The sequence below is a fragment of the Cupressus sempervirens genome, chromosome 10 (assembly GCF_028749045.1).
Source record: "Cupressus sempervirens isolate cs-2001-9-10 chromosome 10, ASM2874904v1, whole genome shotgun sequence".
Classification (NCBI taxonomy): domain Eukaryota; kingdom Viridiplantae; phylum Streptophyta; class Pinopsida; order Cupressales; family Cupressaceae; genus Cupressus; species Cupressus sempervirens.
Window position 1 is genome coordinate 435,362,016 of NC_143127.1, and position 22,554 is coordinate 435,384,569.

General features: G+C 34.0%; 1 protein-coding gene across 1 annotated transcript in view; it reads right to left on the minus strand.

Moving 5' to 3' along the window:
* LOC149534585 (vacuolar-sorting protein BRO1-like) overlaps positions 1–22,554 on the minus strand; it is a 69,470-nt gene that overhangs the window by 34,378 nt on the left and 12,538 nt on the right. The window contains exon 4 of the mRNA XM_089803269.1: positions 13,395–13,463. Within this exon, the coding sequence (XP_089659395.1) occupies positions 13,395–13,463 (69 nt within the window). The remainder of the gene's footprint in view (positions 1–13,394; positions 13,464–22,554) is intronic.

Below are 22,554 nucleotides of genomic sequence, written 5' to 3' on the forward strand. Positions count from 1 at the left end.
TATATTAATCATTGAACCAAACAAATCCGTCATGCCCCTGATTTGACATTAGATGAACAGCAAACCCATAGTATGAAAATTGTCTTATTAATAAGACTTCAGAATTTTCTATGATTGTGAAGCCTGATTAAGGAATTCAGCTTCCAAAATATTCTTTCCTTTGCTGCGAACCAACAGATTCCACAATTGGCAATCATTTAGCAAAAACCACAACACTAATGAAGAGGTGCGTGATTAGCCTTCAGGAGGCAATGGATTGTTTGGAGAAGACATCTCCCTTGAGAGGAGATAAGGGTTGTGACTTACTGTCCTATCCCAACGACTATATAAGGTAGAAATTCAATTAGAGGAAGGCATCGAAGGAGAAGAAAATCATCAAGGAGAAGACGAAGATGATAATAGAAAATTAAGGCAAACAGCAGTACAATCATAAAATCTGTGAGCCTTGGTATGAGTCTGTTTGTGACTGCTCTCTGCTGGATTATGTGTATACGCTCAGGAAAAGAAATTCATATGTGATTGCATATATATATATGCATTTCATTGCCGATTCAGGAATGTTTTAATATAGGAGCTATGTATGAAAAACTATGTATGTTTATACTCTATAGCAGCTTGTAATGATTCCAGCCCATGTACCACTGGTCTTAATCAAATGAATCAATAACTATCAATGAATTGCTGTGGTTGGCTCTCAACAAGATTAAATATACTCTCACAATATAACCTTAACAGTACAAAATAATTGAGTAGCTTCAGACATTAAGTTCAGAGTTTACAATGTACTACAGTCATACATCTAATCACTAATTTAGACTCCCTCTCAACCTTTCATTTCATAAGGGTTTACGTTAATAATGTATGACATAACACATTTAAATAACGCTTTAAACAGCAGAACAAATATTGAAGGTAAACGATGGACATACAAGTGCAAACATTGGCACCTGGTGTTCACATGAGAGTCTTGACAGTTCACATGGTGCTGGGTTTGATTGATTAAAGGTCACGCACACTTGTCGCTGCTGACAGTCAAGCCCTTTGGAGTATTGTAACTGTCTGTATCGTGAGAGTTATCCTATTGGCCTGTGGTGAGATGTCTCTATACTGCCACACCTGTGATGAATGCCTACACACCCACTATCTCTGTAAAACACCAGTATCAGGCCAAGTTTCTCTTGGGTTAACTGACTGTCCTTGCCGACTCCCTCTAACTCTGCGATGAAGGAAAGAAACCCGCAATGCCCTGTATTCTACATCAAGGCCTGAACTATCACGTCTGATATCCTTTGAAGTGGGTCAAGTCTGCAATGTTACTGTCTGCTTTATGTGGTGACACCAGCTTCCACATTCACTTTGTAAATGAACCCTTCATACGGCTATCCAACTATTGTAAGGAGAGACATGTATCTCCACAGCTAACGCATTCCTTTCTGAAGTAAATCCAACTGAACACAGTAGAAGAGTCTGCACAATTCTGATAAACTTAGTAGAGATTTCTGGGGCTACGTCCAGTCTCCACTACTCTCATTAAGGGGTTTCCTCCTTGAGAAAAAACCAGTCACATCTAAGCAACCAAGCTTTTGTTTTCAAGATATTGATATATTTCATGGTGCGAATATCAATGTAGCTCCTTGCTTTTATAACCTCAATGTGAGGCAAAATACAAAAAATTAGGCAATGTGGGATAAAAGCCAATATTGTCTTTTAGTCACTAAAATTACTTTTGTCATAAAGTAACTTTATAAAATAAGTGACTCAAGTATAGGAGTTCCACACTTAAATATCTAATATATCTCCAACGAAACCAAATAGAATTCTATGACTGGCTGGCATCCTCAAATTAAATGTCGTTAGCCTATCCGGATGGAAAGATAGACCAACAAGGCGTCATAAGGCCTAGAGCAGAGAAGGGAACATTACACAGCTGTAACCAACCATAATAGGGGAAATGAGAGATTACATGTGAGAAAATGGTGATTAGGCCACCTTCTAAGCATGCCACCTCATGGTGTATAACTAGGGAGATCCGCAGAGCCAAAAGGGGGTAAGGGTAGTTTCTTTGGGCATATAGGATGGATGGACGTTATGGGCATTTTGTTGTGACTCACACGCATAGATTGGATGCCAAACCATGAGATTTTAGCCCTTGGCAAACCTTTATCTATAGACTATTGGAAATCTGCAAAGGATTTAATTTGGAGATTAACCATAGGGGAACTCTTAGTCCTTGGTGTTGGGATTAGGTATCATACAACTTGCAATTATGAATGTTCAGTTAAATTGTATTGATTGCGTGCCCTCATGGAAAACACTATCCCACTTACGGTGACACTTTGTAATAATTTGTATTTAGTGTGTTGTAAGAGGCCCTTGGTGACATTTGAAAGGTGTACTTGTAATAATTTGTATTTAGCATGTTGTAAGAGGCCCTTGGTGACATTTGGAAGGTGTAAAAGTTTCTTTTGGAAAAAGCATCAGGATCTGAATTTTTCACAGCTTGTTCAAACGTCACATTATTAGCAAACTTATCCTTCTTATTTTTTCCAAGCATATTAATGTAGGGGCCAATATTAGCTCTTTTCACCACGTCCACTTAAATTGGGAATATATCTTTTGGAATCTCAAGGATCATAGAAAACCTATGAAAATATAAATAGAGGTAAGGTTACTAGAAAATATAAAAAGAATTGAGGTCATTATAAGAAGTGAGTACTTTCTAAAACATTTTACTCTACCTGTCGACAAAAAAACATGACCTACCACTTATTATTCTTATTTTCAATTATGTTGAACATCTACTCCCATATTTCCTTCAACGTCTTCAAGGAGAGGTCCACGTCTTCTTAGAATCTTCCAACTAACAATTCATACGGTTAAGCCAAGTAGGAGTGAATCATCCTAACTTTAAACAATCGACTTACTATCAAGCATTTTAGCTCCAAAAGCCTTAACAAAGAAGTTGAATCTATCTAAAATGTTATTAAAATAGTCCTCACTCATCTCAACAAAAAGAGCAATTCCATCTACAAACTGCATGATGAATGCATTATTATTAACCAAATGGGTCAGTAAAAGATCCATCAATGTTAATATGGATAGAGACATCTTTGAAAAGAATCTTCGCCCACCTACAGAAACTTTCAAAAAACCATAGGATGTTGTAACAAAAAAAAGATCTCACTCAATCTTATCATATCTATTTCAAAATCTAGAAGCAGCATAGTGACATTCTCCCTGCAGTACTTCGACAAGTTAAAATTCTCTTAGCTTATTATCAAATTTTCTAGAGTATATTTACCTCTAATGAACCCATCTTGAGAAAAGCTAGTTTAGACGACATATCAGTTAATTAGGGATAAATGCTTAGCAGGGAAATTGTAAGAAAATTAAGCAAGGTGATTGGCCTCTAATTCTTGCTAATAGGTTTCTCACCTTCTTTAGGCAATAATTTAATCATGCCCCTATCAATATAATAACCAAGGGACCCATTTTTAACTCCCTCCTCATAAATCTCTAAAGATGCAAAGCAATCCAATCACAATTTTCTTTATAAAATTCAATGAGGAGAGCGTCTATTAAAGTGGATTTACCATTATTTAATGAATAAATGGCTCTAAAGATTTTATCCTTCAAGAGTTCCATACTAATTTCCTTCACATCTTTGTCACTGTCCTTATAACGACAGATTATCTTAGAAAAATATAGGGCAATATAACTCTATTCATTATCTTCACTAAAAAATGGTACTAATAAAAACTATAAAAAGCATCCTAATAGTTATTAGATCATCAAACTTAAAGTACATGTGTCAATAGGGACAATCTTCTCTTTATTTGCTTGGATTTAGAATATTGAAGAAATACTAAGTAACTTTGTCATCAACTTTGATCTAGTTTAAATTAGCCCTAATTTTAGCATTTTGATACTCATAGTGTAATGCCTACCCCTATTTGACTTTTTTGATTTGTTTTGACTAGATTCTTTTAGGCTTGTTCTATTATTATGTTTTATGATTAGCGGTGATGGATTACCGGAATTGATTAGTTATATTTCATATATATATATATATATATATATATGTTGAGGTACTTAGTGTCAGTTATTTCAGTTATTGAATGATGTTAGTTAGACGAATGATTTTTATGCAATTTTTAGGGGTACTTACCCCATACTTGCTTGTGTATGGTGTGTGTATGTTTCTTTATGTTTGACATTTCTGATGTGGTTGAGGAAGGGAATCGTAGTCACCTGCTAGTCGGGATCTACATGATGAACCACTTCCTGCCATTGCATGTTTAGTTTAGAATATTGTGTTTGTACATGCGTGGATTTTATACAGATTGTAAGTACCAGGTATCGACTTCCCTAAATTGTCAGGATGAGTGAACCCTATCGCAATATTTCAATGGTATAAGTGAGGAGATAACTCTTGAGTCCAAATCCTAAAACCTAAGTCAATTTTCCTACAAAATAGGACAAGTATCGGAGTTAGTTTACACTTTACCCATCTGAATTTGTCAAGTGACATGAATTCATGATTTTGACCCTGGAGTTTGATTATGTTCTTTGCCTTCAATTGAGTTATCATTTTTTGTTTTGCGGGTATGTGGTGATTTTTTGTTATAATTAGATCAAATTAAAAGATCATTTAATGATTTAATTTAATGAAAAATTTATTAAAAATTTGATATTTAATTATATTAATTGAGAAATTAATAAAATAAAAGAATTAAATTTAAAGATTTTATTAAAGTTCTATTCTTGACGTATTTATATTTATTTAATTTAATGATAATTATTTAGGAGTTTTATTTTAATAATAAACTCTAAACAATGTTATTAATTAAGTTAATAAATATATTTTTAAAAATGTCTCATGAATTACTTAAATAAAGGAATAAAATTTCAAGATAAAGTTATAGTTCTAATTTTGGCATATTTATAATTATTTAATTTAATAATAATTTATTTGGGAGTTTTATTAAGAAACTCTAAATAATATTATTAGTTAAATTAATAAATATGATATTAAAAACATCTCATGATTAATTAAAGTGAGAAAGAAAATTAATTTAATAAAGATATTTTAATTTTAATTGCATAAAATGAAAATTATATATAGAAAAATCAATATTCAATTATATTTAATTTCTTGAAAAATTAATTGAATAAAAGAATTAAATTTAAAAGATTAAATTAAAGTTCTAATTTTAGCATATTTATATTTATTTAATTTAATAATTATTATTTGAGAGTTTTATTTTAATAATAAACTCTAAAATTTATTATTAGTTGAGTAATAAATATTATTTGATTAAAAAGAAAATACTAAAATATGTGAATATTTGATTAATTAAGAACTAATTAAATTTACGCTTTAAATAAAAAGTCTAAATTAGAGGTCTAAATTTAGAAAATTGGTTAAAGAAAGATTAGAATATGATGTTATTTAATTAATTACAAATTAATTAAATATATACTCTAGTTTAAAATATTTATTTTAAAAGTCTGATTTAAGAAGTTGGATAAAAATAGAATTAAAATATTAAAAGATTAAAGATTTAATATTGTTTTATTATGATTATTTAATTAATAATATTTAAATTAGAGTTGCATTTAAATAATGAGTTTTAATTATTCTTATTAATTTAAATAATAAACTATGCTTTAAATAGTGCTTACACTAATTAATAAGTGGAGGAAAAGAAAATATAAAAGAATATTTTAATTAAGTTCTTTAAATGTGAATGAAAGAATTAAATTTAAAAGATTTGATTAAAGTTCTAATTTAGGCATATTTATAATTATTTAATTTAATAATAAGTTATTTAGAAGTTTTATTTTTAATAAACTCTAAATAATATTATTAGTTAAATTAATAAATATTATACTAAAAATGTCGCATGATGTAATAAGGAGATAAAGCTTTAATTTAATAAAGTTTATTTTAATTAAATTGCATAAAGTGTGTACATGAAAATTAAAATATAGTAATTAAAGACAAAGGGTTTTTGCATGATTGCATGATCAAAGCCTTTGATTTGGGAGAAAAACTCTTTATTAAAAAAATTAGAGCTCATTTCTAAATACAGGTTTGGAGGAGCCAATTTCTGAAAAGAGGGTTTTCGAAGGAAAAGTAAGATTCTTGCGTGTTTGTGTTCATTGTTTTACCATCAAATCCAGGTAGGATCTTGTGGGTTTGTGCAGTAGTTGTTGGTTTTTCGAATTCCTATCTTCTTCGTGTCTGTTGTGTTTTTGTTTTCAGAAGTTCTCTAAATTGAAACTCTTGTTTGAGAAAATTGATTTCTATTATAGAATTGTCTGTGATTTAATCTGAAAACTTTTAGTAAATATTGATCTTTAGGGTTTTCAAACCTAATGAATTATGAAATTCACTTTTGTATGCACTTTATGTAACGTGTGATTTACTGGTGTTGGGGTTTTCAAGTTTGACTTAGCTTTGGCCAGTTAGGATGTCAACCAAAGGCTCGGGAGTTCTGTTTTGTGATGTAATGATGATGTTTTGATCTCAATCTTTTATACTCAACCACGGTAATGTGTCTAGTATGCTCTATAAGATGTTTTGATGCATTGATTGTTATTGCTTTCTAGTGTTCTTATGTGAAACTGAGGTGAATGGTGTGACCTATCTAATATAGCCTTTGAGTCTTCGATCAGTTGTATTTGGATTGCTTTCCAGTCACTTTTATAGGACTGAGTTGTTTGTATGATTTGTTCTTGGTGATGTCATGTTATGACATGAATTGGTTTATGTACACTTGAGTTTGGGATCAGTCTTGTTAGGATGATTGTATTGGTGGAATCCGTGATTATGATCAGTGTTTTTTCAATACTTGTTAATTGCTTGTTTAAGAACTGATGTATGGTATGTGGTCTTTTGTGATCTTTTGATTTTACTGAGCTTAGGGTAGGTTATCTATATGTCATGTCGAGAAGTGGCTTGCAATGGAGGCCGGGGCCCAAAGTGGCTGCCAAGGTAACCCATTGTAATTTGTTTATTAAGTGAAAATATAACACTAAATGGGAATAAAATGAACCTAATAAGAGTCTGTATGTTCTCGCCCATGCCTCGAGTGCTAGTACAGACTAGGATGGGAGTAGAGAGGACGCTTGGTTGCAATCATGCATCGTTAGCATGCCTTGTTAGTATGAAAGGATACTAGTGCCGCATAGAGTCACTAGGGGGCTGAGGTCAAGTTAGACTACCACGGTAACTCTAGTGTTGGATTCGTGCGATGACACTTGCCTGCTTGCATAGTAAATTTCCTACATGTCTGTGTTGCCTCTGAGATTAGTTGATACTTGTGTCTTGGTACCCTTTGAGATAGTTTGCTTTCAAGTGATTCCATGAAATTAGATGTTGGTTTTTGATTGCTGAGATTTTCAGGTGATTCCATGAACCTAGATGTTGGTTTTTGATTGTTGAGTTTGTTATCCTATTTGGGACTTGCAACTATCTCCTCAGCGCGGTCAGAGTGGGTCTTTTTGGGTTCCACGAGGTCGGGTGGTAGTGTTTTTCTTATACCATTGAGATCCGACTATCAGATGCCACTGCTGGATGTGTTTGTGCAGATGTTCCTTTCTATCGGTTCTTGTATTTCTATGATGGATGGTTGTACTATTGTATTGTATTTGATTTCATAAGATCTTAAGAGATGATGTAATTTATTTCACGATGTATATTATTTCAGCCTTTCATACCCTGTGACCTGTACAGTGAATGATTGTGCATTTTATTTATTGGCAAGTGGCATCATATATAATTGTATATTATTTAAATGGAATCATATTGGTATATTATTATTTGATGTGGATTTATTATATATTAGATTTATTATTAATTAAACTTAAATGCGATTCAACATCATGGACCCTTAAGAATTGTAATCTGTTTTATGGTATGTGTTTATGTGAATGTTAATTGCTTCCGCTATGTTATAACTGTTTTTGTTAAGTTATTATCTTTAACTAAAAAAAAAATGTTTGGCAAACTTCGTAAAACTTTAAGTTGATTCTTTTGAATCCCTTAGTGAGGCATTACACATAGTTCTACAAGCATCTCAATCGATGCTTAAAACTTTATAAAGACTATTCTTATCATCAAAATTATTTTGCATCCTACTTTGTAACACCTTTCTTCTTCCCCACCATCTTCAAGAGATTATTCCATCAAACAACAAAGTATCCCACCTTTTAATACCATAATTTCCCCCAAAAATGATTTTGTTATTGTTTCTAACACTAGAAATACCATCAAAACAATCTTTATCCTTAAGCATAGAAAAATTAAGCTTAAACAATTGATTCTTCACAGTTGATACCAAGTCCTCCTGAACATTATTCCCCATCTTAATGGAGGAGTCGATTGGAAAGTAATTAGACTTGGTGGAGGGAATCACTTGAACAACATTAGTTTCATTGCTATGCTCAAAGGAGATAATCTATTATTAATATAGTATCTATCAAGCCTTCAATAAACCATTTTCCTTAGGGCTTGGTTATCACAACAAGTAAACCATGTCCAGCCATGAGCTCAATTATAATATTTTTGACACCTCCACATTCCAACTTAACTCCTCTACATTGAGTCGAGCACTCATTTTGTATGTATTGCATACCCAATAGATTCAATGTAAACTTTTCACATGGATATCATGCATGAAAATGAATTCCTTTGTAGTCTAAGCATGCTTTCAAACCATGAAACTTCATTGAAATCATTCTGTGGTTATGTCAGATATGCACTCAACAAAACCAATTTATGCATTTGTGCAATAGATAATAAGAAATTATCATTATGTGACCTATGTCATAATCTTTGAAAGAGAATCTTTTGCTACTGTATACTAATTGCTCCTTGTTATAGCAACCCACAACATCTTTTGATTTGAAAGAGTGTGAAGTTCTTCATTCCACAGATGTGGCAACGCTACCTTGCAGGCCTAGTAGATGTCCTATTTGCCCTTGGTCTGGTAGGCTAACCAAGACATTTAAGGAACTTAGAGGTCATTTGGCCTGGGTAATTTCAGTTTCAGATCATTTTGAAGTGTTTAGAGACAATTTCAGGCAGATTTACTACTTACAGTAAGTCAATTTAGACAAGGTTAGGACCTCCAGTGGCAGTGAAATGTGGATCATAAATGTTTAATATCATCAAAGGATTTATTTATCATTGAAATGATTTATTGTGCATTAATAAAGTTAGATTATAAGGTTAAATTTAAATATTTAACTTTATTAATGGTAAATATATAGCTGGGGGAAATATTTAATGGAAAGAGTTCTCTTTTATTTAATAACAAATTGGAGATAAAATATTTGGGGACTTAAAATTAAAAGAAAAGGCATCACGGAAAAATAGGAATCGCGATACAATTGGGGGAAAGCAATCACAGAAAAAATAGAAATCACAGAAAATAGTAGAAAAAACACAATCAAAAAAAAGGAAAAGGCAAAAAGTGATTGTGTTTATCTCGCATGGACAAGGTGAGTGAATGAACTCTTATGAGAGCATTACAAAAGAGATTCAAGGGCTCTCTCTCAACATGCTTGGAAATTGCATGAAATTGGTGAAATTGATTGGAGAAGTTCTTCTCGAGGGTAGGATGAAATCCCTCTTTACTATCATTCTCTTCACTGTTGAAAGATTCAGTGAGGAGGATTTGTTCTTAAATTTCAAGGTAAACAATTTGTTTATGACAAATGTTATTTCATTTGAAGTGATTGTCAGACTTCAAGAAAATCAATCAAAATATCAGAGACAAAGGACTTAAAGCAGTGCTGGACAGTATTATAAGCTAAGTTGGTGATGCAGATGCGAGAATCAGATGCATGAAATTTTTTTGGGAAGGTGATTGTGGATGCGTCTACGTATACATATATATCAGAGACAAAGGACTTAAAACAGTGCTGGATAGTATTATAAGCGGAGTTGCCAATGCAGATGCAAGAATTGGATGTGTGATTTTTTTTTAGAGCAGGATTTTGGATGCATATATATATATGCTATAATTTATATATGCAAAGAAATGCAAGAAATATTCCATAGCATGATACTTCACCATCGATAGTTCAACTTCAAACTTCACAAACACAAAGTTACAAATATACAAATCGAAATAACTAATTAGTAAATTACTCAAATTCAAGATTCCAGTGCAATTTGAATTACAAAATCAAAACTTAGTTCATGATTCAATGTTGTCAATCAAGAATCAAGACTCAAGATTCACTAATCAAATTCAGTCATTCTGAGCAAAAAGGAGCAAAAAAACAATAAAGCGCATACTGAAAATAAAGTTTTAAGTGATTTTTGGCATGGGAATGACCTTTTGGCCGCGGGTTCTTCTTGGATGTGCCCAGATGCTCACAGGAAGCACATCCTGGACCTATGGATGCTTGGTGGATGCGTTTGGGTTCTGCCTGGATGCTAGTATCCTGCGAGCATCCGGGCAGAACCCAAACGCACCCACACTTCCAGATGCATCAGCATCTGGCACCAGGTGGAGAGAATCAATATCTTAGATTATGAGGGGTGTGTTGAGTATTTGTTGTGATAATGGAGGCTGCCGTACAGCCCAGCAATTCCTATTAGGCTGCCATACATACTGAAATTGCTGATAGCATACAGAAAGCATGTCTTACAACAGTTTGGTGAGTCGAAATCACTGCCAAACAGTATCCGTCTTAGCTGTATTTGTATGGAGTTGAAGACTTGTGCCTAGGGCATGAAGGAAGAAATCCATCTCAATGTACACAGTTCTGAAAATACTAGTTCTGCAATATTTCTTGTAGCTGTTTGTAATGTTTGAGCAAATTAACAAAAATCTTAAAGTGGTCTATTGTTATCAGAACTTTACTTTCAATGTTATGTTGCAATAGTATCATACTTTATGTTGTTTCCTATCTTGAAAATACAAATCTGAAAAAGTAGAGACCTGAAACAAATACATTTATTGTTCATCAGACAAAAATTAAAGTGCAAACTAGCAGTCCCCTACAGATAAGAACAAACAATCATGGCATGCATTATCTATTACCTATTGATGCAGCCCTACACAGAACATAAGGCGATGCCATCAGACTTTCCTACTTTAAGAATTATATTTATAATTTTTCTCCTAAGTGAACATAAAGGAGAATGATATCAAAGGCCCTAAGTAGGAGGCTGACATATGTTCTATGAGCACATTACAAGGTGATTTGAGATCTTTAGAGCTACAGCATGCATAATGTGCACAGGCTACAGTTGCTAGATGGAGTGGTGGGAGCTGTTTCCAGCCAGTATTTAATACTAAACCTGGAAAGAATGATGAAGTTTAAAATTAACTGCATCTCATGTATGCTCGTGGCAGTGGCAAGGTGCATGAGATGACTATGGATGAGATGTGCCAATTGTAATATTGCTATCAGGATTTAACTGTGTATCTTTTGAGTCAAACTCATTGACCCAAGTTGGAGTAGTACAGGGATGGGTGACCTCCCGAGAAGTCTCGATACTTTACCTCTGTGAGCATCACCTAGAGGCTAAATCCAATGAATGCCAAGTGTTCCATTTATTCTCATGAGATGGATTCATGTGAATCACTACTCATGAAACATGGGTCAATGAGTTTGACTCAAAATCTACACAGTTAATCCTAGTAGCAATATCACTGTTTGACTTGTTGTGGAAAATATCTCTTACTTATCAATTGATGAGCTTAAGGGACTTTCTAATGGGTCATAAGGCACAAGACTTGGTGAAGGTTTTGCAAATGGGGTTGCAAGCAGAGTGGGTTTAACCATGCAGGAACTCTGTAATTAAGCACGCTCAAGCTAGAGTAGTACTAGGATGGCTGACCTCCCAAGAAGTCTTGATGCTTCACCTCTATGAGCATCACCTAGATCCAATGAGTGTCAAGTGTTCCATTTATTCTCATGAGAAATGGATTCGTGTGAATTACTACTCATGAAACATGGGTCAATGAGTTTGACTCAAAAACTACACAGTTAAATCCTAATAGCAATATCACAATTTGACTTGCTGTGTAAAGTATCTCCTCCTTATTGATTAATGAGCTTAAGGGGCTTTCTAATGAATGGGTCATTGGGCACAACACTTGGTGACGGTTTTGCAAATGGGGTTGCAAGCAGAGTGGGTTTAACCATGGAGGAAACTCCATAGTTAAGCGCGCTCAAGCTAGAGTAGTATTGGGATGGTTGACCTCCTAGGAAGTCTCGATGATTCACTTCTGTAATCATTCACCTAGATCCAATGAGTGCCAAGTGTTCCATTTATTCTCATGAGAGTTGGATTCATGAGAATCACTACTTATGAAATATTGGCCAATGAGATTGACTCAAAAACTACACAATTAAATCCTAGTAGCAATATCACAATTTGATTTGCTATGGAAAATATCTCCTTATCAATTGATGAGTTTAAAGGGCTTTTTAATCAATGAATCATAAGGCACAACACTTGGTGAAGGTTTTATAAATGGGGTTGCAAGCAGAGTGGGTTTAACCATGGAGGAAAATTCGCAATTATCGCGCTCAAGTTGGAGTAGTACTGGGATGGGTGACCTCCCGAGAAATCCCAATGCTTCACCTCTATGAGCATCACATCACTTAGATCCAATGAGTGTCAAGTGTTCTATTTATTCTCATGAGAGATAGATTCATGTGAATCACTACTCATGAAACATGGGTCAATGAGTTTGACTCAAAAACTACACAGTTAAATCCTGATAGCAATATCACAATTTGACTTGCTGTGGAAAATATCTCCTACTTATCAAGAGATGTACCAAGCTCCAATTTCTACAAATCATGGTATGAAGAAGATGCATGCATATCTACGATGGCTGTATTATTGGCTGGACATGAGGATTTATGTCACTAATCATGTGACTAGAAGCTTATGATACTAGTGGGTGAAACCCAAGAAAAGGCAGCCCAAAATTTTGTTTTAACCACATTCTACTGCGGAAATGGGATTCCCCTGATGCAGCACAAACAGGATGCTGATAAAGTTAGTCCACACACTCCACAAGATCATACCTTCAATCCCCAAAGACCTATATGATGAAGAAGAAATAACTCAGATGTAGATCATGCTGTCACACTGCATGAGATTCCAAACAAGATTATGTCCATGTCATGGTTCTAGAACACCTAGCAAGCAACCTTGGGAACATAAGTTATGCTATCATACTTCCACCACAGTTTCCATACACCTCGTGCTTCTACAATTCATAGATCAACATATTAAGTGTAGACTAATACATTCCATCTGATCTTCTACGAACCACATAAATATGTTAGCATTATTAAAAATAAAAACTAATGGGAACAGAAGTTGCACACCATAAAAATATGAAATCTACCTTTCGCTTCATCTCTTTCAGCATGTCTTCTAAGCCTGCCCGCTGTGATCCAAGCATCTCCAGTTGCCTCTGAAATAAAACCAGGCTTCCCATAAGCAAGAATAATCTTAGATCCACCAGGACTACATTTTATTTTGTTAGACAATTATATTAAAATGAATAAGCATCCAACATAGCAGTTCCATGTTTTGCTCTGAAAAAAACCCTTGCTCTTTAAGATTTTGATGTCAATAATTGGAAGTCGTCTTTTTATGGCATCCAATGAGCTTCAACATTTTGATGAAACTTATAATTTTTATCTATTTGACTATTTCGTATCATCTATGGCATTATAAACAGTTTATGTCCAAATAAGTTCTGTCCTCTATGGTGATATAAAAAAATCATCAAAACTGAATTCACAAATTATTTGTGTTCACAATAAGATATAAAACATGATCACCTAATTTATCTAAATATCATGTGTCGGTTAATTATTGTTAAGCTGATATGGATTCATATTGCATAATTAATAAGGACACTGCAGTTAGAAAACAATAACCACTGTCACTAGTCTACACATCAGCAGAACCAAAGCAAATCCATTGAGCGATCATTATATACTGGGTAACATAAACCAAAGCTGAAACGTATGATCTAAATTCCAAGGACCAAAGACAGTAAAATGTAAAATATGCCTATCACAGGTTTATTAAAAAAATCTGCCAGGGCATCGCTGAAATTTTATATCATAGAATTTTACACTCTATGCTATATCCAAGTGTTGTTTTGTATAATTTTAATGCCAACATCGATGAAACTTAATGGTAAATAAATAGTATCTATAAATATGACAGATTTTTTATCCCAGAATTTCAACCAACCAATAGCAATCTAAATAAACCAGTTCTGTTTTTTTGAAGGACTCGCAATATCAATTATGTCAATCTAAGACCCCTCCTAATAAAGATACATCTATGAGAGCCTCAAGGAGGTAATGCCCTGTAATCAACATTTTGCAGATAGTGAACTATGATAATTGATATTTTACCCACATTGGATTTCTCCACATAAATCCTTGTATTATGCTTCAATTTTATGCCATACTCTCTTTTAGTATTTATTATTTAGTATTTACAATATAGTTGCATTCAACAATGCTTTTAGGCTATGACAACTCTATTTCTAAGACTTTTAAAACTGTCAAATGCAAGTTTTACTTCTAAATAGCAAGTAGTTTGGTCTTTCATTTGATTGGTGCATGTAAGATTTGTTTTAATAAAAAGGAGTGGAATATCCACCTTGTGTACAGATCAAATACGTAAGAATGTGTTACATCGATGTAGATAAAGAGACGGATGGACATTTCTGGCATTAGAACCATTGAAAACATTCTCGAACGGGTTGTACAGAGACATCAATGAAAACACGCTCAAGGGGGTTGTACAAAGACATCAATGAAGGTAATTGTCAGCATAATGGCATTATATATAATTTCCTTTTAAAAACACGAAAGGTAAGAAAGCCATAAAGGAAAAGACTAAGAGAGAATGTTATTACAAGGTGTATAAGAAGCTGGTTTCTACCTCACTATGTAAAGAGATATGTACAAACAGTAATGATGTTCTTGTCAACAACTAACTACTAAAGCGTTTTCAACACAAAATGCAAATTAGAAATTCTAAGGTTTAAGCTCATCTTTTCCTGCTCACAAGCAAATATAATATCTAAGGAGTTGGTAGACAATTTGGATTTGCAAGTATCCTTCATCACTGGGAAATATGAACAAGGAGTTGAGATATAGGGAAAAAAACAATAACAGATTAAGCTTGCTATTAAAAAGGATTTTATTGAAGCCATTGTGATTGCTGTGCACCTTTGTTCTGTTTGGTGTAATTTTCGGCAGCCCTTGAATGTATGTGACAAACACGCACTCCTCAAAAACAAGCACTATGTCATTAACTTCTACAAAAATAAATCCAAACTTTCTTTAACTAGTACCCCAAAAGCAAAGAAATCAATAAACTCTAAGGAGAAAATTGCTTTGCTCCTTTGGACCTTTTATGATATAAGAACTATGATGATGAAATTATTCAATGTGATGCTTCTCCTATGTCATCTCCAGTTAAAGAAAGAGATAAGAGAATATGTTGTAGCAATTCAAGGAAGTGTTTGAAGAGCCTAAGTTACTACCTTGTACAGGAAACAGAGAATGTAATACAGGTGTTGACAGATAGCCCTCTCCTCAAACATAATGACTTCTTGACAATCACCATTAAAGGACAACGAGGTTAAAATAATTGCACTTTGTGATTCTATCAGTTGTGTTACATAACACAACTACTACTTTTACAAGCCTCCTGAATAAGGTGCTGAAATCATTTGTTGACACTCATGCTATAGTTTACTTGAATGGTCTAGATCTTTAGTAAGACTTTTAATAAGCATTTAACTAATGTGAAAAAGAATTGTAAGTTTTGAAGGTAAACAGGTTGCTACTAAATGGAAAGTTAAGCTTTCACAAAAAGCACTCACTTATTTGAAGGATGTGGTTGGAGATGGAAAGCTTTGCAATGATTCAAAAAAGGTAGTGAGCATTTGAAATTGCCTATGCCTTCTTGAGAAACCAAAACAAGCAGTTTTGTGGGAGCATTTGAATATTTGAGAAACTTCATATGTTCTCATATGGGTCCTTAACTTCATAAATTTATAAACAGACCTCATTTGATGAGTTTAAGATGAGAATTATCCATGCAATGGTGTTCATTTTGCATATTATGCACCAGAATTTTTATTTAGAAACCAAATGTGAGCGACTGTAGTGGTGTCCCCTTTGTGAATACGATTTAATAATTAATAACAATATTAAAATATAAAAAGAATATGAATAAAATTCAAAATTAAAATTAAATTAAAATTTTGTTAAGTTGAATGAATGGTCAAAAGGCATGAAATAAAAAGATGTGACTCTGTCAAACATGGGATATAAATATTAAAAGGGAGAAGATGATTTCATTTGGAAGGGCAGAAGAAGATAAGGAAGAATGAGAACTATGGAAGGAATAATGGAAGAAGATTGGAATGGGAAGAGTTCATTAAGGGCCCGTTTGGTGAGCGGAATAGGAATACGTATTCCAAAAATTTCGAATTCCTTGTTTGGGTGCACCAAAACGGGATTGGAATACAAGGTAAAATAGGAATACGTATTCCAATTTTGGCCCAAAAATGGGGTTTTGCAATTCCATCCAAATAGGTGGTATTGGAATACGTATTCTTATTCCATTTTTTTTATTTCAGAAAACATAAATTTTCGGGTCCGCGAATTCCCATCAAATATTGGCTGAACCAAACGGAGAACAGGAATACGTTCTATTCCGGAATACGTATTCCAGAATACGTATTCCTATTCTGCTCACCAAACAGGCCCTAAGTGTTGTGACTCTTGCAAATGGCATAAGGATGAAGGGTTGTGACTCTCTTGAAAGGTTGCAATGAACAAATGTTGTGACCCTCCCATCATGAGGATATAAATAGGACAGAAAGTCATTTGTTAAAGGCATGGAAGAAGAGATCAACAGAAGGAAGGTAAACATACTAAGTTCTGTTCTAGCTTCTGAGATATAAGACACTTCTGATCTGCATAAAGGAAGCATAGGAATTAAGAAAAGATTAATGGAAGAAGAAGAAGAAAAGTAGCATCTAAAGAAGCAGCAATGATGGAGGGTCCTGACCCTTTCAAAGGGTGGTAATTGTGAAGGGTATGACCATTGAAAGATCAGACATGGTGAAAAGGTGTGACTTTTCCTCACAAAAGATATAAGGGGGAAGAAGGATCAATGGGAAAGAACAGATGTTATAAAAAATATATTGATACTCTTCACAAAGAAGAGATGACAAAAGAAATGAATCATTCACATTGCTGGCAAGCATTGTGTAACAGAAAATTGTGCTGTAATGCATCTATAAGTTTAATAATAATTTAAAATAAAGTTAGATTTGAATTATTGTTAGGGATAAGGAAACCTTATATGGTATAATATATACGTATATCATATATATCTGTTGACAATGATAAAATCAGAATTTGATATGTTATATTTTGTATGTATATGTATAAAATTATATTAGGATAAAGGTTCTCTTAGATTTCTCATCCAATTAGTCATCCCATTATGGATGGGAGATATGGTACATAAAAGGAGAGAAAGTAGCATTTGGGTTAAGTAAGTGGCGAAATGACAGATGCACTTACGTGCCCCTAAACTCCAAATAGTTAAGCAGGAGCCAGTATGGAGGTTTTACTTCTGTGCCCCTTAACTTTGAAGAAATAAGCAGGAGCAATATTGCGGGTGTACTTCAATGCCCCTGAACTCCAGAGAGTTAGGCAGGAGGCATAATGGGATTTGTACTTACAGGCCCCTGAACTTGTTTGATAGGCTCAAAGGTCCCTTATATGATGTCGCATGGATGGTCCATAATGACAATGAATGATTTGGATGGAACTCCAAAAGCAAAAGATTAAAAATTTAATTTGACAATACACATTTCCAAATCCTAATTAGAGAAATTTAGGGTCCATCAAATGAAGTCCTAGTTAAGGACATAACACTATGCCATGGTTTGTCCTGCTTCAAGGAGTTAAGCCTCTGTGTCTTATCATTTGAGAATTCTTCTCTGGTTCCATTTTGAACCCATTGCACTTATGATAAAGAACTTTAAGCTCTTGTTCAGGTGGTTAAGAAGTGAAGGCATTATTTTAAAGCCAAGGAAATCGTTATTCACATCAATAAGCAGTCACTCCAATATTTGCAAAGCAAATCTAAGTTGCAACAAGCTAGGGACTATAAGTGGATGGATGCTTGTGATCTTTTCAATTGGTGACCAAGTACAAGAAGGGCATGACAAACAAATAAGCTGATATGCTGTCTAGATCATGGATCAAAAACGCATTATCTATTTTTGCAGCCAAGATCACTCATTAACTCATTTAAGTGACAATCTTAAGCTTGGTAATTATTTAAAGTCTGCTTTACTTGGCAACAGTGTTGGAGGCTTGCGGCAGGGGATTTTCAGTTTGCATTATCTACAGATCAAAGGGGGTGACTGTGTGTGGATTTCAATCTTAAAACATATGTACCTCACACATATATAACTGATAACAGATTTCAGCTATCTCTTCTTCTTTGTTTCTTCATTTATAGGTGTTTTGTGCTAAGGTTTTCTGTTTTCTTGTAGTGTCCCCTTTTGGAATGTTCCTAAAGTTTACCCTAGTGCACAGTTCCACTTTTTGAAAAAAAAATGTAATACATTTAACAGTAGAAATTTATCAATCGAAATGCCCTTTTTAAGAGAAACCCTGGTCTGTGTCCTGCTATTATCTTATTCACTGCAGATTACCATGAAATCAAAGGCCACGATAACATCTATTTTTACTAGGCATTAGTGGGCATCATGATATCACATTAACGTCACTTGTATTGAAATCCAATAAGGCAATATTCATTTCAAAATATAATCCTATAATAATCATATTAGGAATTTGTTTGAAACATATACAAACCACAATCTCAAAGTTGGTTGACCTTATACTGTGAGAGCGTGGAAAGTGGATTGCGCTTCCATCCCTCAGTTCACCTTGCAGGTTGGCCTTCCTCCTCAACGAAGCCCAGGAGCATGGAAGGATTTCTGGCCCATTCCACCATCCGCCCAAATGATAAGCATAAACAGCTTGTCATCCATTCCATCTCTGGATGGTGTAGTTGATAAGAAGCATTAAGGTTGGTCATCCTTCACCTCTCATGAAACCCAGAAGGCTGGCCATCCTTCCTATTTGCAATTTGTTTCAACTTTATCTAAATTTAAAAAGGGTTATTATAGGAATCTACTGTCAGATATTTATAAAAACACAAGGATCAATCATCTCTGCAAGTGCCACTATTGCGTGAACACATATTTACATGCCTATAATTTTACTAAATTCACAGATTTACTTTTTTAATATAATTGCTACTGTTAAAAATATTTCTTTCTGCTATTAATTATGCTCTGATTTCCCAATTCCCTTTCTGTTTGATGTTTGATCATTTGATGCCTTCTCAATGAATAGACTCGCCCTATAATTCCCACAAAGGGATGAAGAGTTACAAATAGCAATTCTCTACAAGGGATACAACTTCTTGAAGTGAAGCATCCCTCCAATAATGTTGGCTGCTTCCTTAAATATGTTTGATAAAACATGCAACCGTAGAGTGATTCAAAATGTTGATGAAAAAATCTTAACACAATCTAATCCAAAGGCTTTCACTGTAAAACATGCAACTATTTGGAGGAATCGCTTTGTTTTTTGTTTCTTTTGCTGAAGTAATGGTTCATAAATTTAAAATACTGAGATCTGAGCATGTAGAGAGGGCACGACAATCTGCCCTTCCCAGCATTGCTTGTACACAAGCAATTTCAACTTGAGTGATCAAATATTTTTGTCCATTCTTGAGTGGCGTCTTCTATAGGCAAATTCTTCCATTTAATTTAATATTTTGGAATAGTTTTATTCCTAAATTTTCTTTCTTGCATGTCAACAATAGTCTCAAGCTCTAAAATAATCTTCCTCCGTCACCAACCTGTTAATTCTAAACATGATGTAACATGTTGCCATCGTACTTTTTGAGGCATAATACATGGAAGCCATTATGGATTCAACTCTCTTAGAAGCAAAGTAACAAGAATCGGAATCGGATCGGAATCGGCAAGGCCGAATCAAATCGTGAATCAGCCATGAATCGGAATCGAATCGGCCATGAATCGGAAAATTTAAAAAACCCTTGAAATTTAGTGAGTAACTTATTTCATAAACCCTTTATTGCTGATTCGATTCACCGATTCACAAAAAATCGTTTGGCTTGAATCGAATCACCGAATCGCGTGAATCGCATGAATCGCCGTGATTCTTGGAACTATGCTTAGAAGGTTTGAGCTTATAAGACCCACTACCCTTGATAGGAGATTGTGTTGGTGTAATTTAATATTCTTAATTACACTTTACTTAAGCTTACTTAGTATAATGCATTGCTGTTGGTGTAATTTAATATTCTTAATTACACTTTACTTAAGTTTACTTAGTATAATGCATTGCTGTTGGTGTAATTTAATATTCTTAATTACACTTTACTTAAGCTTACTTAGTATAATGCATTGCTAGTAGTTTGTGCATGAGACACTTAGGAGCTCGCATGTTTTTTTGCACATATTGTAGGATAGAATCCACTTTAGGTGGTGTCTCCACCTTTAGTGCACTTATTATCCTCAAACTGTTGCACATACTTCATTGCACAAGGCAGTATGATCCATCTTTGGTGGACATATACCTCCACATTGTATGCATCATAAGTTAATTTTTTCTTATTATGTACTCCTATTGCCTCGTTGTATAAGCAGACACATCTTCATTATATTGATTGATCCAATTGATGATATTATCTTTTATTTTTTGGCTTGATTACATTGATGAGAACACAGTTTATTCTTGTCCATCTTCTCTCTCTTGTCTGTACTATTTATTGGCCTCTAGATCTTGGGTTGTTGCCTTAGGCAAATTCTTACAAACTGTTTATAAGGTTGTAATATAAAGAAGACTAAGTCCCCACTTCAAATGTCCTTTCAGTTCTCTTTCAATCAGCATATATCTTTTGTTGATTATGTGTATGGTACAAATTATCTTTTAGTGTATTCACAATGTCCATAATTTGTTGTACTTCAGTAAGAATTAAATGCCCCAATGAAGTTGCCTTGCACCCATACAATGCTTTGAAAGGAACCGTTGTATTAACATATGGTGAGCAGTGTTATAGAAATACTCCACAACGTGTAACTATTTGATCCATGCATTTTGCTTCCTAGTGACATAGTTTCTTAGATATCCTATTGCCAACCTTCGTCCGTTTGCCAATTTGTGGATAGTAACTTGTACTTGGGATAAGTTCAGTCCTCGCTAGTCTAAAGAGCTCTTGCGCAAAACAAATCAAGAAATATCCTTTCCTTGTCGCTGACAATGTTTTTGAGTAAAACATGCAATTTGGAAATTTCTTTGAAGAACACATCTACTACTTGAGGGCTCTATAGACATTAGGTATTGCAAGGAAATGTGCATACTTCATGAAATGGTCCACCACAACCTATATACAATCCTTTTTTTGCACATTTGGGAGTAAACAATGAAAACCATCAATATACTTTCCCATCTCCCTTGAGACCTTTCCAAGAGAATCTCTCTCTTGTTTGTAAATTTTGTAATGCCCTTGAGGCCCTACCAAAGGTTTATCATGATAGGATTTCATAACTTTCCCCTTCATCATTGATCCTGAAATGACATATTATTATATTCTATTTTTGTAGAGGTTGAGTTCATCTAATACTTGGTACCTTGTATCTTGAAGTTTTCCTTCTAATATATCATTCGATAAATTCCCTTCGCATGTTCAGCAATATGACAGTTTTCTATCTGGTGGAGATATCCAGCATGGAGCATATAGATGGGGTCTTCATAATAGGGCATCAACTATAACATTATTTTTCCCTTTCATGAACTCGATGTCAAAGCCGTAGCTTGTAATTTTCTCACTCATTTTTGTTGTATGTCATTTTAATATTTTTGGTTTAAGAAGAACATCAAGCTATTATGCTCAATTTTTTCAATGAACTTCCCACGAACTAGGTATTTTCCAAGTTTTGCTAGGGTATTCATAACTGCTAGCATTTCCTTTCAAATATGGAAAAGCTACTTCTGGTTTCTTTTAGTTTCTAATTTCAAAATCTATAGAATCTTTGTTTTTCATTGATTCTACTCCAACACCTTCTCCAAAAGAGTCGCATTCTAACCCAAATGGTAATGAAAAGTTGGCAATGGACAAAACTAGGCAATAACTCATTATTTCCTTTAGTTTTTTGAAGGATTGTTAGGCCAGTATACTCCATGAGAATGCACCTTTTTAGTTAATTCTATGAGTGGCAATTACTTTGAGAAGCCTTTAACAAGTCTTCTATAGTAGCTGCAAAGTCCAAAACATACTCTAAGGTGTGTTAAAGCCTTGGTCTTGGCCAATCTTTCATGGCTTTAATCTTTCCTTCATCAATGCTAACTCCTTAAGCACTAATTTTGTGTCCTAGATATAAAATCTCCTCTAATCCA